Source organism: Choristoneura fumiferana, chromosome 20 (assembly GCF_025370935.1).
Source record: "Choristoneura fumiferana chromosome 20, NRCan_CFum_1, whole genome shotgun sequence".
Taxonomy (NCBI): domain Eukaryota; kingdom Metazoa; phylum Arthropoda; class Insecta; order Lepidoptera; family Tortricidae; genus Choristoneura; species Choristoneura fumiferana.
The window spans coordinates 5,286,302-5,298,641 of NC_133491.1; the positions used below are offsets into that span (position 1 = coordinate 5,286,302).

Below are 12,340 nucleotides of genomic sequence, written 5' to 3' on the forward strand. Positions count from 1 at the left end.
GCTATTCGATACAATATGAGAGCTGCGTTATTTCTTTATGACACATAAAAAAGTAGAAACTAAAGAAATAACAGGCACGAGTGTTTTTGACAAGGACAGTAGCTAATTATTTAACACGTTCAAGGACACCGAACTTTTTAGAAACTGCACAAAAAAATGACACCTTATAAAGAGTATTATTGGAAAGGGGACTCTACGTTTATACGTTCGCTTCTTCAGGTTTTCAATGGTATTTAGGATGATAGAAAAAATCACAACGTAATTATTTCTATTAGTAAGACTTTCTAAAATGATGCCGTTTTTGCTTTGAACTATAAACGATTACTTTGCTCACCCGGGATCTTAAGATAGCTCCGTCTATGCAACGAATGTGTGTTCATGCATGAATTAAGTTTTCGTAAGGCAAGCATAGTTCAAACATGAACATAACACAGTCTGTTTCACTTTAATAAAGATCTATCTTTATTATAATGATTATGAATAATTGACTCGACAGTCTTTAATATAAAGTTTTGTCTACGGCTCTGTCAGATAGGACATGTTACATTGTTGTAACCATCCACATCATAATCCCTTCCAAACCTTAGTTGTGGTTACACCGAACGAATTGAGATTCCAGAAAATTGTTCAAGGTTCTTCATACTTGGGACACAGAAAGGGTTAATTGGAACAAATTACATTGAAACGGAACTAATTTAAATGGATAAGATCGCATTTATTCACTTAGGAGTTGCGTTTGAATCCAGTTTGAAACTCTTGGCAGGTCACGGATTTGCTATAATCATGAGATCTATGAAGGATTCAAAACATCAACTTTATTTGAAATAAACTTGTTCTGTTAAACTAAGTAAACTTAAAGGAGGCCGACTATAGCTTTCCTTGGAAAACTTTGTCTATGTACAAAACTCTGTTTTGTGTACTGCTTACTATGCTTGACGTTCAATAAAGGGTCATTGTAAAGTATTATATTGTACTTCTTGTAAAACTGCTGAACAAGCATTTCTAAAAAAATACTTTCACATTTTATGAAATTAGCAAATTCATCATCAGGCCTACGCGTCTGTTCCAGACGAATTTTGGCGTGTTGCCTGTGCACAACGTCATTGGTGACTGACTAGACCGATGCGAAAGCGACATGTTCGCCCACAGGTCTGACAAGAGAAGTCTACGGATGTTGGTGCAGACCTGCCTTGGTGTCGTTTCTGTCTCTTGTCAGCAAGTGTCTTGAGCAAGGCCTCATCGCAATACTTGCGACCCTCTAATACACGTCCGCGCCAATCTGTGCGTTTTTCCGCCAGCTTTTCCCAGTCAAGCTGGTCAATTTTGACCATTACCACGAGCATTATTTATTACTTCTACAATGCTTCGCTAGGGAAAGAGGGTCTTTAAGCATTGGTTTGCAACCCACCTAGGAGAAGGACAACTCCGAAATTAAACCCGGAACGGAGTCTCCGTTAGGCGCAAGTAGGGTCTAACCCGAAGTTAGTAAAGATTAGGAAAATAAACGAGTTTCCTATGTATGTCAAAGAGAGCTCTACCAATCGTTAATTGTGCCGTCAGCAGTGAAAAACTACCCTCGTCTTCATCATAAATAAAAATAAACCACGCCACTTAGTAATTCAAATAATCATCTATATTTCCAGATAAGTACAATCTAGGGCTCTTCAAGGCTATATAGAGTGAATAAGCTGTTACTGAACCAGTGTAGACCATTGGTCTCATCTGCACTTTATATAACATGAGATGGGGGGCAATAACGGTCAGTTTTATGTAAAAAAAGACCACACAAACTACTGCGTAGTGGGTACACAAAACCGTTTTCCAGCTTTGGGCACCAACCACCCACTATCCCATTTATGAGTGACCCGGTAATTTAAATTCGAACGACTTAATAAACAGAAAAATCAATACGACCAACGTGAACATTTCAACTTGGATTGTTCCAACTGGCCGTCATGCATAGCGAACCTTGCCCTTAGGGGTTCGTTCCATTTCTGATAAATAAAGTTAAAAGGGTTGGGTACTTCCCGAGGGAGTTAAGTCCGTTACAAACGTCAAACAGGCCAATAACCTGTGTAGACGAAACGTCAACTAAATTTAAATTTTCTTCCAACTTATGTAGGTACAGTTCAGGAAACTGAATCACGTACCTACTAGGGAACCTTTTTGTTACCTACTAAGGTTTTATGTTCACTATCTCTTACATTTGCCAAATAAAACATCCATAGGTAGTGAAATTGATTATGAGGAGGTTTCATCCAGTTTCTCTGATTGTACAATCGAATCATTTGATTCCTGACCCACCGTAGAACATTCTCACAGTAAATTTCATAATAAATTCCCTTATCAAGCAATGCGAAGTCACTATGACTTTCTCTACGAAAAGGTTTCACAGTGGGTTACGATTCAGTTGGTTCGAGTTTACTTATATTTGAGTACAGACGTGTCAACTTTTCCACCTTTTGGTATTGCATTGAAAAGAGCTCATTTCCAAAGGTAGGGGAAAGTATTGTATCTATGAACAGTTTTACCGTTCTGGTTTTTATTTTTTAAGATAACAAATGGGGTCCACAGATAAAACAGTCCAAAAGTACATTTTCCCATGAACAGAGTACACAACGGTCTCCTAAGAAAATAAATGACGTGACGTTAGATTGGTGTGACATAAATGATGTAATGTAAAAGCGAGAGAGGGGGCGAGCGAAGGCGAGTTCTTTTTTCAAGAAGACAATATGGGTCACACAGATGTAGCCGTCTAACACATACATTTACGGAGGAGCAACGTTACTATGTCTCTTGTTCATAGACAGTAATCTACAAGGTTGTTTGGGGAAAGCCTGTGTTCAACAATAGACATCTTTCAGCTGACGATGATAATAAAATTAGCTTAAGCAACTGTTACGTAATAAAGGTCTTTAAAATACGGGTGTGGTTCTATGAAACGAGTCGTAGCCGACTCTCATAAAAGGATCACACGAGTGTTTTAAGTAAGATCTAATTACGTCCAGTTGCATACATTACTTTATCTACATCCATATTAAATCCTCTATCATGCGTTCAAGAACCATTGAGAATGACCTGCATTGCAACCAGAACTATGTCTGCCACACGAGCTCCTGCGCCTGGTGAAGCAGAAGCCCCGCCACCACTCCGGTGCGATAATATTCGTTACGATATCGATTTCGATATCGTAATGACCATTACGTTACTGCCGTGTTCATAATAGAATCCAATGTCGTAATGCTGGTCATTATCTATGGTTTTTAAACACATAATTAATATCGTAACTGCTAAATATTTTCGTTTTGATATTATTCAGAAAGTTACTACTTTTGTGTAGAATAACTTCATAAAATCAGAAGGATAGAATGGGATGTGTGTGCTTTCGTGCGTGCGTGCGTGTGTAACAAAATTAAATAAAACTGAAAAGGGAAAGGCGATTACAACACTTAAACGATATCCATATAAATTTTTATCTCTTTTATCAGGTAATTAAAATTTTTATACATTTCACCAAATGCTATCATAATTTCTTAAAATAAAGTTAAATTCCCATGAAAAGTTACTCATTTATTGGTTAATTTCGTGTTTATTGTTTCGTCGGGTGAGAATGCGTTTGTGCCATATCCATTTTTTACCAAAATGGATTTCGCGTTAAGCTTAATATTTCAGATCGTGAATAATCTTTTGCACAAATCGTTGTGTTAAAATACTTATTTTTTACTAAGTAAATTACATTCAATTTGTACCATATCTACGATACGAAATAAATGGTAATCATAAATGTGTGCTATATCCGGATATGGCACAAAACAATGCTTAAAATCAAGTAAACATTGTGACAAACGACATGATCTTTTACAATTTTGTGACATATCCACTCTCAATCAACTATGGAATTACCATTTATATACCTCTGCCGCCTAATTTTGCCTAAAAGTTTACCACCAATTCTGAATGAGAAAAACATTAATAAAAGTATAAGTAAAAAAATATCGGACATTCTATGTTGACATTCATGCCCAAAGACGATAAATCTTTTTACAAGCTTATTATTTAGTTTCACCTGTCCCGTTGTCTATTTGTCTGTCTGTAATCAAATCTTGCAAGTTAAATTTGACCGACTTCCAGTAGTCAAATTGACTTGAAATTTGGACGATACAATAATCTGGTAGTGACATCCTGGTAGTCTGGCCAGGATCATCTCCACAGGGCGGAACTCTTCAACGGTTAATGGCATCGACTTGAAATTTGGTATGCAAATTTAGTTTGAGTGACAATGCAAGTAAAGTTGACAAAAAGTACAGTCAGTCATATGAAAAATGGAATTTTTATCAAAAACTTATTTTGAAGTCTTATTAAAATAGAAAATTTGACATTATATATCTACGATATATAAAAAAAGCTCTATAATTATTGAATTTATAATGGATGTGGTACAAATTTAATTAAAAGTAATGAACCATCTGGTGCCATATCCAAGTATTTGTGCCATATCATACATTAAACGATAAACAATTGTTCATTAAAAATGGATATAGCAATCGCAAATCTGCAAAAATCTCATTAATAACACTATACTGAGTGTATGTTTATTGTACTAAGAATAGTATATATGTGTACCTTTTTGACCATTTACTTTAAATTTACACTAAAATATAACTTAATGTAAAATTAAATATTTTGCTTTATTTTGCTCTCCTGTAAACCAAGGTATGAGGCGTATGGCACAAACGTATTCTCACCCGACGGTTTGTATTTGGCAGAAACTAAACCATTCTCCGTAAATAAAGTGGGTAAGTTACGTTCTGAGCTTTTGGAAGGTTCCCAAAAACAAACGGCCAGATTATGCTAAATACTTGAAGGCATTTTTTCTTAAAAGGCTCTACTAATTATATTAAAATCTTACACCGATTTAATTACAACTTTCTTTCAAAGTTTACTTGCAAATTCACTGAACTGATCTTCGATTCTATTCAAAAGTTAGGAACGATTTACACCTGCCTGATCAAATTAATATTGGAAAATCTCAGTTCTTATTTTTAAAGTTACTCGTATTGGTTCTTATTTATTCACCTGAATAAAACATTCATTATGGCCATTAATAATTTAATTTGTTTTACACGTGTGATTACGGATCAGCAAAGTGGCTTAGTTCATTGATACAATACAATACAATACAATAACTCTTTATTGCACACCAACACAGTAAGCAGTACAGAAAAAACAGGTATATACATAGAGATTTTCTAAGGTAAGCAATAGGCATCCTTATCGCTTCAGAGCGATCTCTTCCAGGCAACCTTAACAATGGACAAAAGTAAGGAATACATTTGATTCGAATTTGATTTGATATAGACCTTCCAAAAAATAATGCTTCAATAAATCAACTACAATTAATGAACTATAAACAAATACTTTGCTCACTTGCGACCTGACACACTACACTGACGCGTTTTGAACTCAACCAACATGACCGTCTGGTTCACCATGCTACCAGATGTACGAACTACGATTAGAACAATTCAACTGCACCTTCAAACTCTTTATTGCCTTAAAATGAATGAGCATTTACTAGGCAAGCGTGCTCCATCGTAGGCCTCATCCTCGCTTTCCATCAGGCGTGATTGTGGCCAAACGCAAGCCTAAACTGTATAAAAAAAATGTTGTGATGAAGATCTTAAATAAAAGCCTTCACTCACTCTGTTGTAAAACTGGATTTAAACAATTGTTTACGTAAAATATATAAACAAAGTCTATTCCATCACAACACAAGAAAACAAGAGAGAATGACAGTTAAAATCAATGTCAGTACAAATCTGTATAAAAAACAGAAGCGGAGTCGGCCAGGAATACAATAAGGCTTAGATTCCATGTATAGTGAAACCTACAACACACTCTCACTCACAGATCATCACTTGAACCCTGATTTTAACCAGGTTATCCGTCAGTTTCGTCGGGTAGTCGCGCGAGCAGAGCGGCGGCGCGCAGTGCGCGTGTTGCAGCAGCCGCTGAGTCGCGTTGCTCCGAAGACGAAGGGCTACGGATTAGCCCGAAACATGTCGAGCTAAACTCGATTTAAGACGTGAGTTATCCGGGTCATTATATTTAATATGAGTGAGTCTCACGGTAGTTTCATGGTCTATAAATTTTTAGACAAGTTCCTATCAATTTAATATGTCGCTAAAGTTGAACTTTCAAGTTATTGGCATTATTGTTTTATGACATGCAAACGATTATCAACTTAGGGTGGTAGACCACATATTTGTCTAATGGTACATACATATTTACAAATAACACTTTTTATTAGAGCTGTTTATCACTAATAATTAAAATTAAGAAAGAGAAAACCATATTTAAAGAAAGAAAGAAAGAAAAATGGTTTATTAACAGCACCAACAGTACCACCTTCAAACATTTAACATAAACACACACACTTCAAAGATTTCAATTATGTTATTGCCATACGACGTGGAAGCGTTTACATCCTTATGGACAACTTTTCCCAACAGCGATCTGGATCATTAATTTGTAAATATACTTTTTAAGGCTTAGAATAAGTCGAGCCATAAGTTAAAAGTTTTTTTTAGAATATAGTAAGTTCTAGTATTACTTTTTTATTCTTCTGTTATAAACTATATGTTAATTTTTGTATATTGTTAAGTATTTAGTGTGAAAATAAATTTCTTTTATAATTTCACAAACAAAAATATTGCGGCAATGTAAATTTTCCAAAGTTTGAGTCCTCGTCTCCTCGCGCGTTGTACGTCAAATAGAAATAGAAATATTTTATTCGCTTCTCGCACATTACATAAAACATAATAAAAATACAGTAAAAAATAAAACAATAGTATTAACATAAAAACAAGTATCGAAAATACAAACTGAAACAGTTTCAGTTTCAGTTTTCAGTTTATATTTTCGATATGGATTTTTACGGGATGAACAAAGTTTGGAGTTGAACTAAAAAATACCAAAAAGACTCCAAAAACTAATCTTAATAAAATAAAAACAAGTATTATGTATATGTAAAATCGCGAAGCGGCCCCAGCTCAGCATAGTGTTGGCCGTATAGGCCAACGCTGGTCTTCCACTGTGACCGCTTGGTGACTTCACGGAAAGCGACACAAATTTACTTACAAAAAACAACAAAAAAAGCAATAAAGTCAATATACAAACCTAATTTAAAAAAAATCAAAAAACAACCAACATGAAACCAAAACACACAATGTAACTAAATTAAATAACAAAACAGTAAAACAAAAACCATCCATCTTTGAGTATTTATCTAGATAAATACTCAAAGCCATCCATTGATCACAGACGTCGATATGACATGCACAATCTGTCGATTGTCATGTCATATCCCCTCTGTGGTCCATGCCGAATGTCAATGCGTCACTCACTGAGACAATTAATTGTAGACTGACTGCTCTGCTTAACCTTAAAACTAGAATTAAGACAAACCAAAAAGTGCTAATAAACGTAATCAACGTAATTACTTTAACCTCCGCAAATTTACAAAATTATTATGGAGACGGATGAGGAGGCAAATGATTTCTTGCGTTAGTTCCGCCTTAAGGATAGCGGAGGGTGACGTTCCGTTACAACCCTAATTGTCACCTTTCCAACTCTGAACAAAGCATTGCGAGAAAGTTATGTAATTGACGTTAGTTGCTTCCATGAGTTTTACTCTTTGAACGGATAAACTAGTTCATGCTCGCGGCTTTTCCCTCATTACAGAATTCTTTATCCCGTGGTAAATTTCAATAATCCGTTTTTATTTCTTCTCTACGATATAAAAGAAAACAATTATTTTTTTGTAATAATTCATTTATTCATTCAAACATCACAATATTTTAGACTATTACGGTCATTATTAAGTTTATGAATTAAATTCGGGTCTTGTTCCGCGTACCTTGATTTTAGAGCAGCTCGATATTTCGGCACAGTTGCATGCGCCATGATCACGAGACGACTGGAGAATTGCGGGTATGCTGGTATAACTGCCAGTCAGAAAAATAAATCGGGCGTAACCGATCTGCCCTCTTCTTAACAAGTTGTCCACTACTATTGTAACTCGAAATCACTTTAAAGTCACGGCAAAATACATTCACAGTATCACTCCCTTTTTTTCGTATTTTCACAAACACCATTACATCAGGTTTAACTATATTTAGCACTGGTGACCACGTACTTGACAACTTGAAACCGTCTTGTCTATTAAAGTTAGGGTATTTTGTAATATATTATTTATTTATATCTACAACTTTCACCCCCTGTTTCATCATCCATTGATTCTCTCTCTCCACCTGGCCTGCCAACGCTTCGTCTTCCAATCCGTGGCCGCCCTCGGGACTTCTCTCCCCCAACGGTTATCTGTTCTTCGAGCGTTGTTGGCCGCTCATTGCTACTACAACTTACATATTTTTCCAGCTATGTCGGTGACTTTAGTTATTCAACGAATTTCCATACCTATTTAAAGGAAATTTAAAGCATAGCTCTCTCCATAGCTCGTTGTTGACTTTGAGCCTCTCCAACAGGCTAACAGTCAAGAAACACGTCTCAGAGTCATAGGTCATCACCTGCAACACAACTTTTCGATCTCTCTGTGTAGGTATATGTTTGTATTAATATTTTTATTTTCCAATCTTAAGTAGCCACGCTCTCTAATTTCACAACTAAAACTACCTCTTAGTTCCAAATGAGTTTGGAGCAGCTGTATTTAAATTACCTCATAAAATTGAACATTTCTGGAGCATCGCAATTACAAATTTGCATGTTTTTAAGTTTCCAACTTAAATTAAGCCATTCACTATCGGGCTAAGTTTGCAGTAATGAGCAAATTAGTTAGGACGAGTAGCATAATTATTTTGGCTCTTAGTGCGAGTTTGGTGACAGTGGAGAGGAACATAAATTATGTAACCTATGGAGTGCAAGAGGCGGTAAATTTTATAGGTATTATTTTATTTTTATTAGCAGTGCGTTTGCTCAACGAAATCTATTTTTTAGGGACGTATTAAAAACGATGCAATCCTCAATCATTTAATTTTTAATTTTGGATCTAGTTTCAGTAGCAACAAAAGCAAAGTTGAAGAATAACATGATAGGATCCTTTTCTTAATCTACGTCCAGTTAATAAGTACATATTAATTCTAAAATCAGGTAAAGAAGAAACTAGTTACGAAACTAACATGTACTGTGTCTAATGTCTATTCTTGTTTGTTGTCTCTACTTTTATTTGTGTGTCAATTCTAGTTGGTTGTATCTACTTTTGTATTTTGTATCTACTATACTCTTTGTTATATGTATTTTCGTTTGTATGTCAACTCTTTTTTGTGATGTACCATCAGCCAAATATATGTGGTCTACCACCCTAAAGTTGATAATACTTTGCATGTCATAAAACAATAATGCCAATAGGCGTGACTGTCAACTTGAAAGTTCGACTTTAGCGACATATTCATTTAATAGGAACTTGTTTTCAAAATTTATAGACTACTTATTTGGCTGATGGTGTACATCAGTCTTTCATAAGTCTCTCTTCTAAGTCGCTACACTCTTGACAGAGTAGTCGTGGCCGTCGAATGAGGATCACTAGTGAACCTTTACGACAACGTTCTTGGGAAAATATTGTGGTAGTTTTTTCTGGCCTTCCATACCCTGAGAACCATTCATACTCTGAGCTGGAGTCCGGAGTTCATCATCATCAGAGCGACCTTGATTTTATGGATCAGCCCCGCAGTCAAGGTCCACGCTTCCGAGTTTGGACTCCGGAGTTAGTTGATGGCAACAGCTGCTCTCACATTAAGTCCTTTGGTCACCTTTTACGACACCACACATGGGAAAGGTGGGCCATTTTATTCTAAAACCGGGCATGGCACGTTACGTTTTACATATGATGCAGACATATCCTACGTCCTACTAATATTATAAATGCGAAAAGTGTGTGCGTTTGTTTCTCCTTCACGATAAAACGATTATAGATGGATTTAGATGAAATTTAATATGAAGATAGCTGGGATAAAATCCCGAAATCTCAAGCGCTAGGTTTAAAGTCGTGAAATTTGGCACAGTTTTATTTGCAATGTTAATACAATTTTGTATAATCCTGAAATTTCAATTCTACTGTTGTTCTGAGTTTTTCGAAATTCATGTGCGGAGTTGCATTTGAAATTTACCACGAGCTTTGCGGTGAAGGAAAACATCGTGAGGAAACCTGCACAAACCTGCGAAGCAATTCAATGGTGTGTGTGAAGTTCCCAATCCGCACTGGGCCCGCGTGGGAACTATGGCCCAAGCCCTCTCATTCTGAGGGGAGGCCTGTGCCCTGCAGTGGGACGTATATAGGCTGGGATGATGATGATGATGATAATCCCGAAATTTCAATTCTACTGTTGAACCTAATGGATTACGCGTGCAAAGCCGTGGGCAAACACTACTATATACATAAATGGACGTAATCTTCATGAACACAAACTATAAATCATGGCGAGTCTAACTTATTTAACTGATTTCTGTAAAGTTTGAGCAAGTTAACGGGACTCTGTGTACCGTCCGCAAGCATCAAACGTTGTAGAACGTTAGGAACTTTCCTCGTATCGTGTTTCATAGAAAATTAGTATGATAAATCTGCTGCCAGTCTATTTGTTTGCACAGTCATGCAGAATTATAGCACGGGAGCTCAAATCAGCCGGGAATAGTTTCATTAATTGGATTCTTGAAGTTATGATTGGTTGGAGATGGCGCATTTTGATTAATACAGAGAGGTAGATTATATGTATTAGTTTAAGTTTAGCATTAAATGCTGTAATTGCGTGAATCGTTTCAAAGCGGGTTTGTTGCTTTTCATTTGTTTGTCAACCTGCTAAGTTTATTAACCAGAGGCATCATAATCGTTATTACCATTTCTCTCTGTCACAAGGTATTGGATAAGGGTAGAAAAAGGATAATGAATGCAATATCATGAGCGCGCGTGTGCGTTAGACAATACGGCCTTTGGTTATGAAAATTTAAGGATCCGTGAAGGTGTCCAAAAAATATCCCGATTAGTGGAGGATAACAGATCTTTCGCTATTTATGCTTTATAATTTCTCTGTAAATATTTTTTTAATGCAAACTCTAATTGCAATGGCTATTGATTTTATTTATATTTTGTATTCACTACAGGACGACTGGATGGCCAAGTGGTTAGATAACCTGACTACGAAGCTTTAAAAAATGAGTTAAAACATCCTTCCTTTTGTTTGCCCTACTTTTGCGAAACGCAAATAATTGTCACACGAATACGTTATGCTAAACAGACACAAGACACAAGTGGGTTAATGCGAACAGGACTAATTTGTTCTGGTTTAATTTCCGCTGTATGACATGAAAAAAATACTAGAAATACGCAGCGGAAATGTACATTGATACCAGTTTGTTAGCTTGTTTGACAAATAAGTCGGGACAGACAGAATCGTTTCAACTGCTGTATTTTGTGTTATGAAAATCGAGTAATAATAATCTACTGTTACACATGCTAGCTACTAGCACGAAAGCATGCTACAATTAAGCATGCTTATTTTAGTCGCATACTGGTACTTCAGGTACTAGCATCTGCAATTGATTTTACAATCAGATTTTTAGATTTTTGAATCAGGCGTTACTTTGTAGAGGTCCGTATTATATATATAAATAAATACTTTGCTCATTCGCAACAATATAATAGCTACAACGTGTTAGTTTGGTGGTGGTGGTGATAGTTGCATTTGTGTGATGTGTGTGTGTTACTATATTGCATTATATGTACCGATGAATTAATATGAAGTTAGTATGGATGAGAGTGGCCGAGGATTGTGCTCAGTGGCGTGCCATGGGAGAGGCCTATGTCCAGCAGTGGACGAACATAGACTGATGATGATGAAATATGGATGCAAGCGACCGCGTCGTGTGAATAATACATACAAAGCATTGAATCCAACTCGGTCGCAGCAGCCAACAACGGGATAATACATTAAGGTGCAAACCCTAAATATTTGTTTTCATTGTTGCAGGGCGCCTGCTCTGCGGGTAGGATGCGGCGGCATGCACCGCGCGCTGCTGCTAATGGCGGCAGTACTGACCAGGGCCATCGCACCACAGACTAACGCCACAGGTCGGTACAGCCAGGTTTTTTAGCCGGTGATAGTCCCGCACTGTCAGAGCTATGCTTGGGGTTTCTCTACGGGATTGAATCAGAAATGAGAAGATACGTAGAAGAACAAGGGTCGCCGACATAATCAAGCGAACTAGCTCGTTGAAGTGGCAATGGGCAGGCCATATAGCACGGAGACAGATGGCCGTTGGGGCCGAAAAGTTC

At 36.6% G+C, this 12,340-nt stretch overlaps 1 protein-coding gene across 1 annotated transcript in view; it reads left to right on the plus strand.

The window, feature by feature from the left end:
- LOC141438914 (uncharacterized) overlaps nt 1-12,340 on the plus strand; it is a 75,616-nt gene that overhangs the window by 16,484 nt on the left and 46,792 nt on the right. The window contains exon 2 of the mRNA XM_074102973.1: nt 12,036-12,136. Coding sequence (XP_073959074.1) covers nt 12,067-12,136 — 70 coding nt within the window. The 5' untranslated portion in view covers nt 12,036-12,066. The remainder of the gene's footprint in view (nt 1-12,035; nt 12,137-12,340) is intronic.